Source organism: Ursus arctos, unplaced genomic scaffold, assembly GCF_023065955.2.
Source record: "Ursus arctos isolate Adak ecotype North America unplaced genomic scaffold, UrsArc2.0 scaffold_22, whole genome shotgun sequence".
In the NCBI taxonomy this organism is placed as follows: Eukaryota; Metazoa; Chordata; class Mammalia; order Carnivora; family Ursidae; genus Ursus; species Ursus arctos.
Window position 1 is genome coordinate 54,072,596 of NW_026622897.1, and position 14,139 is coordinate 54,086,734.

Here is a 14,139-nt window from a genome sequence, read left to right on the forward strand (position 1 = left end):
ACAACTCAAAGATAACATTAACATTTTAATATTTTTCCAATTTTTTTATGCAAATTTTTATTTTACATGGTTGAGAACATACTGCATAAAAGAATATCTTTTGCATAAAGTTATTCTGCATCAACATTGTGACTTTTAAAAAAATTTAATCTTTTCAAGCTTTTTAAAATTTGAAAAACTGCTGTCCAAAACAACTGTTAATTAATTTTATTTTAATTTATCTGTTAATCAACCTATATCCCAACTAGCAGCATACAGGAAGACCATATCCTTTCTTGTATTATTAAAAAATCATCTTTTTTGAATGTAAATTTTATTAAGTAATCTCTACATCGGTGCAACATGGGGCTCAAACTCACAACCCAAGATCAAGAGTTGTATGCTCTAACCGGGGATGTACTGTATGGTGACTAACATAATATAATAAAAAATCATTATTTAAAAAAAAAAAAAAAGAGTTGTATGCTCTACCAACTGAGCCAGCCAGACACCCCAAAAAATCATCTTTTCAATAAAAGAATTATTATTTTTTAGAGATACTTATATAAATATTGACAGGTGAAATAATACAATGTCTGTGATATGTTTCAAAATACTATAATGGTTGGGGATTGTAAGGGAATGTGTAAAACAATATGAAACAGGATTAGCCATAAATTGGTAAGAGTTGAAGCCAGATGATGGGTTTATCAAGTTCATTATGCTATTCTCTCTACCTCTGTATCTCTTTGACAATTTCCATAATAAAAAGTTTCAAAATTGTTTAATCTGACAATTTCAATCTCCTCTCTAGTGAAAGAGTCCCGAAGGACCTCAAAGATCGTCTATATTCAACTTCTAAACTGGTACAGAATTCCCGTCACAACACCTTGCAGAGTAGCCAACCAGCCTATGCTTCTCCAATCCCCAGAGTCAGTGGTGCTTTCTACAATGCCAGCTTCTCTCTTACGAAATAGAACGTTTTCCTTATATTCAACTGAAATGTGGCTCCTGGTAACTTTCTTTTCTTGGTCTTAGTTTCGTCCTCTGAAAACAGTTATATTAAGATGAATAAAGCACAGTCACTACTTTCAAGGAGCCCGGAGTAGAGGGAGATACAGACAATCACGGTGTAGGGTGATAAACACAGTATGATAAATACAATATGCCAAAGAATCATGGAGGACCATGCCCCTGGCCCCGCCATAAATCATGCATTTATTTTATTTTTTTTTAAGATTTTATTTATTTATTTGACAGAGAGAGAAAGAGCGAGAGAGGAACACAAGCAGGGGGAGTGGGAGAGGGAGAAGCAGGCCCCCTGCCAAGCAGGGAGCCCAACACAGGGCTCAATACCAGGACCCTGGGATCATGACCTGAGCCAAAGGCAGACGCTTAACAACTGAGCCATCCAGGAGCCCCATAGATCATGCATTTAAACCTATGTTTATTTATTTATTTTTTAGAGAGAGAGAGAGGGCATGAATGGGGGAGTGGGGTGGGGGGGAGGGGGTAGAGGGAAAATCTTTTTTTTTTTTTTTTAAAGGAGAGAGAGAGGAGGGATGGAGGGAGACAGAATCTCAAACAGGCTCCACGCCCAGCATGGAGTCCAACATGGGGCTCCTTCTCACAACCCCAAGATCATGACCTGAGCCAAAATCAAGAGTCAGACACTCAACTAACTGAGCCACCCATGCGTCCCACAAGACAGAATCTTAAGTAGGCTCCACACACCGTGCAGCCTGATGCGGGGCTCAATCTCATGACCCTAAGGATCATGACCCGAGCAGAAATCAAGAGTCAGATGCTTAATGGACTGAGCCACCCAGGCGCCCCAAACCTATGTTTTTTTTGTTTTTTTTTTTTTAAAGATTTTATTTATTTATTTGACAGAGAGACAGCCAGAGAGAGATGGAACACAAGCAGGTGGAGTGGGAGAGGGAGAAGCAGGCCTCCAGCAGAAGAGCCTGATGCGGGGCTCAATCCCATAACGCCGGGATCACGCCCTGAGCGAAAGGCAGACGCTTGACTGAGCCACCCAGGCGCCCCCCCAAACCTATGTTTAAATGAACTACAGGAAGCCATCTCTCTCAAGGGGCCCCTGGACCCACCTTGGCTAGCAATGAACCCATCTCTGAAATTCAGCAGGGACAGAACTGGTGCTCCGGATCTGTGGATGACTTGTACTGGAGCCCTGGAATTCAAAGAAAAAGGGCAATTGTACTTTTTTTTCTTCAAAAGCAACACTTAACTATATTCAACATACAGTACTAACCACACAAAAGCAAACAGGACAAATGAAGACAGAGATTAAACATTCATACAGTTTCTTTCCTGGCAAGCTCCTTAAATGGTAGATCAAGGTAATCCACTCAAAACCACCTTGGAGTGAATCTAAACATGTCTCTAACTAACAGGTCATTGAGCTGAATGAACCAAGTCACCACCAATAACTCCAGTTTTTAGGGGAGGCCTGACATGAGTTTAAGATAACAATGTTAACAATATGTTAATTGTTTTGCTTACAGACAGAATTAAGACAGTTGTGAGAGATTAAAAAAAAAGATAGTTGTGAGATATTACAAATGTCAGGACTCTTTGAAATGAAAGAGAAAGGTGAGAATCAATTTAATATATATGTAAAGCTGATTTTCTTTCTTTCCTTCTTTTAATCTTAAGTAGGCTCCACACCCAATGTGGGGCTCAAACTCATGACCCTGAGATCAAGAGTCACACACACTACCAACTGAGCCAGCCAGGTGCCCCTGTAAGGCTGATTTTCTAATAGTGATAAGAGATTCCCTACTCCACAGAGGCAAAAACAAGAACAAAAGTAATTTAAATATGGAAGAAAAGGTCTAAGCTAGTCACCTTTCACTGGAATTTCTTTACTGCTCTTGGAATAAAATCCAGACTCCTTCAGATGGTATGCAAGTTCTTTCTAAACAAACTCCTGCTTTCCCATCTGGCATCACTTCTCACTGCTACCCTGTCTGCAGGGTATATATTTGTCGTATTAAACTACTCAGGGATCCCTGAAAGTGCCATACTTCACACATCTTCATGCTTCTCTATACTCTTCTACCTAGGGCAGACCCCTCTCTTCATTTGGTAACTTCCTACTGGACAAGATCCAATTAAAGCTTCATTTCCTTGGAGAAGCAGTCCCACCTTCTTCTTTCTCCTTCTCAGTACTTTTTCAAATTCCTGTGTAGAGCCCTGTTAGCCCACTGATCACACTGTATCACTGACATCTTTACTGTTAGACTCCAAATGCCTCAAAGGCAGAATCTATATCTTTTATTTCTGTTTTTCAGTGCCCTGCACAATGTTTGGTCCCCACAAAAGCCGTTCAATAAATATCAGCTGAACAAAAGGAAGGAAATGGAAGGAGGAAGGGACAGAATTGGAGAAACAGTTAAATCCTGGGATGGGGAGGTTGCGTGATTCTCTCTGGGTATCTTTAAGACCAGAATAAAGCCTGTTTCAGATAGATTCTGATCAAAGCCAAACCAAGAAACACAGCTGGCTTACCTGAACTAAAAACGATCAATCTTAGGCCAGCCCAGATTAAATACCACTGAGAAATTACTGAGCTCCTCAAAATTAAAAGTTCTATACAATCATTTTAAGCGAAATGTTAGTTCATTATTTAAGCTTAGATTCCAAAGTCATCACTACAGTAGGACAATCATGACAGCATGAATCAAATTACCTTTTAATATGATTCCAGGAATAATAAGAACAATCAGACAACTCACACCGGAGAACCTTTATAAATGGAAAAATATACCCTTGATTCAACAGTCGTCTACACGCTATGCTAAATCACTGTTAAAGCTAATAAAATTTCCACTCTGTAGAAGACCTGCATCATGCAAATGAAGGGTGACTCACCTTGGACTCCTCACGTCCAGCTGGTAAATGTTTCCATCCTGTGTCCCAGCCAACAGCAAGAAGCCAGAGAGAAAAGTGCAGCAGTTGAAGGCGTCTGAGCCAACAAAGAGGAACACCTGGGAACAAGCAGGAGCCAAAACTGCTGCTTGAAGATTAGTTTGTTCTCAGAAATAAACAGGCACCGAAAAAAAAGAAAACTTTCCTATTTTTAGAGACATTTTCTTTCTTCTGTCTTTAAGCACTCTGCAACTAAACAAAGTACTCGGCAACGACCGAGGAGGAACCCCCACCAGGATTTTGGGAACCTGAGGCTCGCACGAACTTCAGCAGTGTACGTACTACCACCCCAGAGGCAGCAGTTTTCAGACTACTGCCCCTCAACACACTGACTCATAGGGACCCTCAGTACCCAACATCTTTCTTCTCCCGCTTCTCTTTACAACCCTCCATTTGAGAAACACCTGCAATTCACACATTTAAATTTGGCTTCATGTCGCTTCTGACCACCTTTTGAAGGGAGACTCTATGTCGGAAAAGAAACAAGCTCAAATAAAGTGGCAATTTAAAGAATTATAATTCTCCCCACGTGCCTGAAAAGAAAGGAATTATCAGATTTTTATTTGTTCTCTACTATTAGCTCAATCTGATCATTTCTACCTCAAATGTTCTAAAAAGGAAAGAAAAAAAACCAAACCTGGACAAACAAACAAAACCTGTGATTTCCCTTTGGGAGGAAAAGCAGTGCAGAGGCACTACGATCAGAAAGAGTGATGGAAACATCACTAGAACAATGAAGTTAACAAGGAGAAATGAACTGTGGCCAACCCAAATCATTAAAGTTGTCTGGGTGAGGTTGACAGGAGCTGGAAAAAAATTTTAAAAATCAAATCCCAGGGAACTCCAGGCTTAATGAAGAGTACAGTGTGCCCAGCAAATCCTCAGAGGCTGACAGAAGAAAATTCAACTACTTCTTCCATAAAAGACATTCTGGTCACTAACTGATCAAGAGCCCCAAATGCATGAGTCCTTGACTCAGAACTCCTTCACGTTACCTTGGATATGGAAGGGAAACTACACCCCAACATTTTATACACAGCACACTAAAGCCCAGAGAGAAAGTGACTTAACAAAGGTCACAAAGCAGTAGCGCATTTAATCCTCATCATATAACCCTACAAGGTGAGTACTACTATTCCCAGGTTAGTGATGAGGAAACTGAGGCTCAGAATGGTTACATAACCTATTAAATGTCACAGCCATTGTGGAAGAGCGAGGACGTGAATGTTGCCCTTACTCCAAATTCCATGCTCTTAATCACTACCCTCTATTGCCCCTTACTCCTGCAGCTTTCTCAAAAGCTGAACACAGGGAGCAAGCGGAAATGTTTCCAAAACCGCTTTCCAAAAATCAGAGTGATCCAAGATGCCCCAGAGTTCCAGTCTTAGAGGAACCACTTGCCGGCTGCCTGCTCTGCAGTCCCAAGCACTGAAGTTTCTTATCTTCCCGTGCCAACAGCAGCATCTTCGACTCTGTTCCAACCTCCCGTTCACCTGCACAACAGATAAACCATGTCAACAATGGGCTGGGCCGATCAGCTGGCAGTGCCAGAAAGCACAGACCCCAATGACTGTTTATTGAATTACTGTTAGTGATTAAACTTTTATTATGTTCTATATCTTGACTGCTTGTATTGTTTATATGACTGTACACATTTGTCAAAACTCACAGAACTGATCATTTAAAAGGGTGATTTTTGGGGCACCTGGCTGGCTCAGTTGCTAGGGCATGCAACTCTTGATCTCAGGGCTGTAAGTTCAAGCCCCATGTTAAGGGTAAAAGATTACTTAACAAAATAAGTGTTGTATTTTTTAGATTTTATTTATTTATTTGAGAGAGAGAGAGAGAGAGCACACATGGGGAAGGGCAGAGGGAGAGGGAGAAAGAATCTGAAGCAGACTCCACACTGACTGCAGAGCCCAGCGTGGGGCTTGATCCCACGACCTCGAGATCATGACCTGAGCTGAAACCAAGAGTCAGATGGTCAACCGACTGAGCCACCCAGGCACCCCTAAATAAGTTAATTAAAAAAAAAAAAAAAAGATAAAACAGGTAACTTTTAATACATGTAAAATACATGCCAATAAACCCAACTTAAGAATATTAAGTCCTTTGCTATGTGAAATGATACCATGTTAGGAGCAGGGGTACGATGTTGAACAAAACAGTCTCTGCCCTCAAGGCTCTTATGGTCTGGAGTAAATGAAATTTATTCATTCACTAAACAAATCTTTAATGAGGGTCTACTATATATTGGACACTACTCTAGGTACTAAGGAAACAGTCATATACAAACAGACAAGGTCCTTACTCTCAAGAATTCTAGTGGAAATAGGAAATCGTGGAATAGGTAAATAAACAAATAGGATATTCTCAGATAGTGATGAATTCCACAAAGGAAATAGAACAGGAAAATCTAATCAATAGTGAGTAGATGGTGGAAGGTTGAGGAAAGGCAATTTTAAATTTAAACTTCAACTGTAAAAAAAACTCCATGGACGGGCACCTGGGTGGTGCAGTCAGTTAAGCATCTGACTCTTGGTTTCAGCTTAGGTGGTGATCTCAGGGTCATGAGATTGTGCCCCGAGTCAGCTCTGCACTCAGCATGTAGTCTGCTTAAGATTCTCTCTCTCTCTTCCCGCCCCACCCTGCCCAGCCTCTCTAAAATAAATAAATAAATCTTTTAAAAAACCCCACGGAGGCCACCTTTCAACTGAGACCTGAATGGTAACCAGAAACTAGTCATGCAAAAAGCTTTGCAAAGTATGGGCAGTATGACAGGAGGCTGGAAAGGAATGTGGAGGTCAGAGAGTGTGTTTGTGATAAGCCAAGTGAAGGGGATAGGATTTTAATATATGTATAAAAGGAGGTCACTGGAGGAAAGTAGGGACAAAGGAGAGCAACATGACTTGATTTGTGTTTTTTTAAATGAGCACAAATAATTGCTGAGGAGAATGGATTATAGGAGCTAATACAGGGGCACCTGGGTTGCTCAGTCAGTTAAGCATCTGCCTTCGGCTTGGGTCATGATCTCGGGGTCCTGGGATCAGGCCCCAAGTCAGGCTCTCTGCTCAGCAGGAAGTCTGCTTCTCCCCCTCACTCTATGTTCTCTCTCTCTCAAATAAATAAATAAAATCTTTAAAAAATTTTTTTTCATTTAAATTATTTCTTTTAATTTTTTTTTAAAGATTTTATTTTTATTTATTTGAAGAGAGAGAGACAGCCTTCGAGAGATGGAACACAAGCAGGGGGAGTGGGAGAGGAAGAAGCAGGCTCCTAGCGGAGGAGCCCAACATGGGGCTTGATCCCACAACACCGGGATCACGCCCTGAGCTGAAGGCAGACGCTTAACGACTGCGCCACCCAGGCGCCCCTCATTTAAATTACTTTAAATCGGGATGCCTGGGTGGCTCAGTTGGTTGAGTGTCTGCCTTCAGCTCCGGTTGTGATCCCAGGGTCCGGGGATCGAGCCCCGCATAGGGCTCCTTGCTCAGCAGGGAGCCTGCTTCTCCCTCTGCCTGCTGATCCCCCTGCTTGTGCTCTCTCTCTGACAAATAAATACAATCTTTTAAAAAAATTACTTTAAATCAACAAATTTTAAAAATCTTAACCTTATTTTAAGTAATATTCATGGATAAATATCTTAGGTTTGAAGTAAAATGTGTGTGTATTAAATATATAACTATTAAAGATGTGTACTGCCTGAAATAATCTTGTTTATCACTAATGGCACGTGTCACACTTTGGAAAAAAGACTCATCCTATTAATTCCAAAGAGACTTCAGGGAACATCTGGTGGTCCCGCAGTAGTTTTAGTCTTGGACCACAGTACATCTACATGGGAAGTTTAAGACAGGAGAGTATCTACAGTGTGTCCAAAGTGAAGGGCAAAATTAACCCAAATCAGTTGAAAACATATGTCCACATAAAAACATGCACACAGATATTTATAGCAGCTTTGTTCATATTTGCCGAAACTTGGAAGCAACCAAGATGTCCTTTAGTAGGTGAATGGAGAAATAAACTGAGGTACATCCAGACGATGGAATATTATTCAGTGCTAAAAAGCCATAAAAAGATATGGAGGAACCTTAAATGTTTATTACTAAATGAAAGAAACCAATCTGAAAAGACTACTACATAGTTTATGATTCCAACTGTGACATTCTGGAAAAGGCAAAATCATGGACACAGTAAAAATATCAGTGGTTGCCAAGGGTTATAGGAGAGGAAGGGATGAACTGGTGGAACACAAAGGATTTTTCAGGCAGTGAATCTTCTGTACGATACTATAATAGATACGTGTCATTATACATTTGTCCAAATCCATAAAATATACAACACCAAGAATGAACCTAATATAAATTATTTGAGTGATAATGATATGTCAATGTAGGTTTATCATTTGTAACAAATATACCACTCTGGTGAGGGATGTTGATAAAATGATAACCAGGGAGGATGTCTGGGGCAGAGGGCGTACAAAAACTGTACTTTCTTTCTTTTTTTTAGATTATTTATTTATTTATTTATTTGAGAGAGAGAGTGTGTGTGTGCAAGTGTGGGTGGGAGGAGGGGAAGGGGGAGAGGGAGACAGAGAATTCTTAAGCAGACTGCACTGAGCGTGGAGCCCGACATGGGGCTCAATCTCATGACCCTGAGATCACAAACCAACCCAAAACTAAGAGGTGGATACTTAACCAACTGAGCCATCCACGCACCCCAAAAACTGCACTTTCTGCTCAAATTTGCTAAAATTGCTCTAAAAAATGAAGTGTTTTCTTGAAGATTTTATTTTTAAGTAATCCTTACACCCAATATGCGGCTTGAATCCACAACCCCAATATCAAGAGTCACATATTCCACTGACCGAGCCAGCCAGGTGCCCCCTAAAGATTTTTTTTAAAGATTTTATTTATTCATTTGAGAGAAAGAGAGAGAGAGACACCAAGAGAGCACAAGCAGGGAGAGAGGCAGAGGGAGAGGGAGAAGCAGACTCCCTGCTAAGCTGGGAAACTGACGTGGGGCTCGAACTCAGGACCTGGAGATCATGACCAGAGCCGAAGGCAGACACTTAACCATCTGAGCCACCCAGGCGCCCCTGCCCCTAAGGATTTTTTTAAAGTAATCTCTACACCCAACATGGGGCTCAAACTTATAACTCTGAGATCAAGAGTCACATACTCTACCAACTGAGCCAGCCAGGTGCCCCCCACTACTAACTACTCTTTAATCCAACCTCTGACCCAGCCAAACATATCTTTCTACCCAACAGTCAATTTCACCTTCAAACTATTTTAATGTGAACTGCCCCAGCCTTACCCCCAGCTCCCATTCTCCCATCCTTCCCATTCTTGTCTATTCAACTCAAATTCATCCTCCAAGGTTCAAGTCAACTTCTTTGTGACACCTTTCTCATCTATACTAACCTAAAAATATAAAATACTCTCTTCTTCCAAAAAACTATTTTATTTATATTAAGAATCATTAAGTTGTTTCAGCTAAATTTTTCTTGTTGTTTTATAGGCATCAGTTTCATCTGCTAAACTAGATTGTACTTACTCAAACGTAATTAACAATGACATATACTTCTTTTATAGATTCCAAAGCAAAAGAAACATAGTAGGTATACAATTATGGTGAAAATACAAATACCAGCTAAAAAGCAGGGAAAGATGAGGAAGAAAAGGAGAAGCTAAGGCAAACACTGAAGGTGCCTAAGGAAACAAAACAAGCTCAATATATCATTATCAACTTACTGGGCGTCTGCTCAGGGGAGCCGAGGTTTATGGAGTTGTCAGCAGCTCCCACAGCCACTCCATTGATGGAAGAACCACAGTCTGCAATGACCCCCAGGCAGGCTGAGCGCCCACAATCCCAAAGTCGTACTGTCCCATCTCGAGAACCAGACACCACATTCCTCCCCCGATCAACAATGGCTGTATCCAGAATACCTAGCAAGAGCAAAAAAAAAAGATCCTAAGATGGAGTGGGTCGTAAAGGAACTACAGGAGCAGAGAAGATGGATCTGCATCAATGACTCCATTGCCTCACAAACATGTACTGGATATGTACTACATGCTGGGCAAGTTCAAGTGCTAGAAAAACAGAAATAGAACAGAGTCCTTGCTTCCCAATGGTTCAAAGACTAGCCCTTAGAGACAGACATGGAAAAGGTTTGGACTTAATTCCTAGTGGAGTGTCCTAGAACAGTGGTTTTCAAGTTTTAATTCTGGCTTTAAGACATGTTTTTTAAATAATAATTAAGAAGACATCTTAGTGCAGTTTGAAAATCACTGTCTTATTGTTTCCACTGAGAACTGAAAGGATTAATCTTCCTGTTTGGCCAAGAGACAGTAGCCCCATTTCTCCCAGGTCCTTCCCCTTATACATGAAAAAAATCTGGACATAAGACAGAAAGTATAAGAAGACTGGAAAGATGGAAAGAAGGTCACCCAGGGATCTGAGGACTTAAGAACAACAGGGTAACAAATTCCCTGGATTTCCTTACTGCTTCCCATACATCCTGGATAGGATACTGCAGAAGTCTCCATCAAGGAATTGATTTTTTTTAAAAAAGTGCACAAATTTAAAAAAACAAAAACAAAACAACCCAACTCCAAGAAATGTCTGTTGCAAAAGACTGGGAAAGGGGTGGCCTAACAGAAAATTTTGGCAATTTACTCAAATAGTAAGAGAAAAACTGCTACTTCCCCTTCCCCAAGGTCAGTGAGGCTAAACAGGGAGTGATCTTCTACCCTACTCCCACTGAAGCAGGAGGCAGCAGTCCAATTCCCTTGACCCTTGACAGTGACCAGGCCCAGCAGGGTACTGCCAGCAGGGGCCAGTGGTGAGCTGAGCCTCTACCCTGACCTGGCAACAAGTGGAAAGAGGAAAAACGAAGTTATGGGAAACAGCACTCTACTTTCCCCCAACCCCCCTCACAATATGGTGGCAACTAGTATGGGTCTCTTCACTCTTAGATAACAAAAATAAAAGAAAGAGGAACCCTACAGGAGCTGGAACCTATGACAAATTACTCTAGAAAGAAGCTATGAAAATAGCAGGCAGCCCTTGAAAGAGAAGCAGCCAGAGCAAAGACCTACCAGAAGCCACAAAGGCTTTAGATATCAAACCAAACTGATAGAGTCCTCAACATAAACCAAGATGAAAAAGCATTTGCCTTCAAGAAAAGATTCAGCTGAATCACATATAAACATCCTAGCCAATGTCTGGGAAATAAGAATGCTAAGTGAAACTATGACCAAAATTAGCATTAGTAAGAAGTAGAGCAACACTCATACATCTAGGCATGTTTTTAACAAGTTTACTCTATTAAAATTATCTCGTTTTACTATTATATTGAGCTGGTTTAATGTTGGTAGGAAGCAAACACACACATATGAGGGAAGGGGAAATGTACGCGTGTACACACACACTTGTGTGTGTCTGTGTACATGGAAAGTAATGGCTGCGATTCAGATCTCAGAAAAAATGAGCTCTGAAGCACCTACTATTACTTGAAGGCAGCATATCCTATTTCAAAGAAAATTTGGAGAAGTTGAAAATAATGGCCCAAGTGCTGAAAATGCAACCTGACCTCCTAAAATTATTCCACAAATGTAAGCAGCTTTCCTACCATGGCGAGCAAAAAACTCGACCAGTCAACTACCATGGTGTTTTATTTGGCCTCAACGTTTTCATAGATTATGAATGATCTGGTGCTTATTAGAAAGAATTGTGATTATTAAGTTATTATTATTCAAAGGATTGTATTATATATACCTCCAAATTCACCAACCTTAATTAAACGGCCTGGGCAGTTTAAAAACCTCAAACTAAAGTATACCTTAGAACTACGTAGAAGACTCACATACAATAGTCTCCCCTTAAGTGTCACTTTCTGTGGTCAGACACGGTCTGAAAATATTAAATGGAAAATTCCAGAAATAATCATAGGTTTTAAATTGCAAGCTGTTCTGAGTAGCGTGATGATGAGAGACTTGCACTATCCCACACCATCATGCCCAGGACGTAAATCACATCACTTTACCCAGCATACCGACGCGGTATCCATTTGCCTGTCACATATCATAGGTTTGTACATACAGGAAAAGATAGTATATAAACACTTCGGTACTAGCCGCAGTTTCAGGCATCCACTGGAGGTCTTGGAACGTATCCTCCATGGATGAAGGGGGACTACTATATTACAAAGACAAAACTACTTTCGGTTTATCTTTCATCAGAAAGATTTAAAAACATACACAAATCTCATCTCCGCTTGTTAAAGAACACGCTAATCCTTTATTTATATATAAAATATGTATCTAAAAATGTAAGGGAAAACCAATTACATATCAACTAGGATCATATTTGTTGCTACTGGAAAAATTCAATTAGAATGAGTCTATTCTATTAGAAATAACAATTTCTGCTTTTCACATATAACGAGTATGTTAAAACATCACAAAGCTCACCCTCCCTGGCAGGGATTTAGCTTTATATTTTATACATTTATTGTGCATTTTTATAATACCAGGGATTATGCTAAATCCTTCATATGTACCATCTCATTTAATATTGCTATTCCCATTTCACATGAGGAAACTAAGGCTCAGAATAGTTAAGCAACTTTCTGAGGTCACACAGGTTATATATAGGTGGAAGAATTAAGATTTAAACCAAGATTTATACGTCTCCAAATCCCATGTTTAAATACTCTACATACTGCCTCACTTACTATCTATTTTCATATACTAGAAGCAATAAGCAAGCCAGGTACTTATTTAAACTAACAAAAGTTTATCCTTTACACAAGATCTTTATACAGAACTACTTTGTCAGTGTCCTAATGGTTCTTTGCAATAAGCATCAGGCTATGTTCAGTCCAGTGTTCCTGGTGGTTTCTTTAATGTTTCGCTTGCCAAGACTTAACCTAGGCAATAAAAGACCATGTTCACTTTCAACACTCACTATCTTCTTTTGGGGGGGTGGGCAGCAAAGCAAGGTTTATTGAGTGATAGCAAAGTGATCATACAAAGCTCCCGAAGAGGGAGGGGACCCCAGAGGGTTGCCCGACACTCACTATCTTCGAGGTTTCTCTTATTTAGTCACCACTTGTGAAACCACTAAAGATCACACATGCAGGTAATAATTCTTTATTCTGTTTTTTATGTTGTTCATGGCCTCTGCTAATAAGCATGCTTCAAAATCTTGTAACTAAAGAGATTTAAAAAGGAGCCGTACAACACAACTGGAATTCATGTGGTTGTGGAGACAGTGACCCATACGCTGCTAAACTACCAGAGATTACTTTTGATTTTCTGTACTGTGGAAGAACGGGCAACACCAAATCTGGCCCTACTTTACAGAACTACCTGGGGAGGAGCATTCAAGACCCGACAGACATTAGCCTGGATCTGACTTCATGTCATTTCTCCCACAGTTTATCACTTCTATTCAACGTAATAAAATTCCTCCTCTCAATTAAAAAAACAAACAAAAAACGTGAGAGTTGTTATATCCAGAGAAGCTCCCACCCCATCCCAGGACTTTCTCATAAGGCCAAAGAATGAATAAAAGATTTAATCAGATTAACAAACATTATGTAATTCATTCTAAGCTACGTGACACCCGTGTATTCTTAGGAAGAAATGAAGAACACTGGGCAATTGAGGACTCCCGTGGTGGGCACACTCAGCTGCAGTCGCCCAAAGGAATTCCTAAGTTGCGTGTGCGTTGACACATATGCATTTTGTTAAGTTCATGAACAATCATGTCTTGATCCACTGAAAACTTCCCCGTGCCTCACAAATTCAGAAGGATGGACAGGTGTGAGGTGAGTACCTCAGGGTTCCTCTAGACCTATTTGGCTCCTGGACTCCCCATCTATGCAGGCCACTCTGACTCCTTAGACCAGTCAGTTCTTCAGGGTGACTGTGAGGAAGGCTCCAAATATCTTTACTATTCCTTCTCAATGCACCTATGTACCGGCAGTGTTAGGAATAACCTTGCTAAGGTTAACATATATTTGCTAGGTGATCTGCATGTAACCTAACAAATCATTATAAAGAAATATTAAAACTTAAAACTCAACCACAAGTTATTTGTAATATAGTCAGGTACACAAAGCAAAAGACTAGCTTAAACCGTAAGTATACGGCAATGCATAATTAATTGTCAAATGAGTATACTATGATGTGT

General features: G+C 40.3%; 1 protein-coding gene across 6 annotated transcripts in view; it reads right to left on the minus strand.

Annotated features, from left to right (window-relative positions):
• Positions 1-14,139, minus strand: part of PAAF1 (proteasomal ATPase associated factor 1) — a 40,050-nt gene that overhangs the window by 4,386 nt on the left and 21,525 nt on the right. For 5 of the 6 annotated variants that reach the window (XM_057316708.1, XM_026518072.4, XM_026518070.4 and 2 more), the window contains 4 exons: positions 9,693-9,887; positions 5,335-5,426; positions 3,877-3,992; positions 2,091-2,173 (listed from right to left, as the gene is read on the minus strand). In XM_057316708.1, coding sequence (XP_057172691.1) covers positions 2,091-2,173; positions 3,877-3,992; positions 5,335-5,426; positions 9,693-9,887 — 486 coding nt within the window. Of the gene's footprint in view, positions 1-2,090; positions 2,174-3,694; positions 3,751-3,876; positions 3,993-5,334; positions 5,427-9,692; positions 9,888-14,139 lie in introns of all 6 variants that reach the window. The other variant, XM_048217298.2, reaches the window with a different exon arrangement.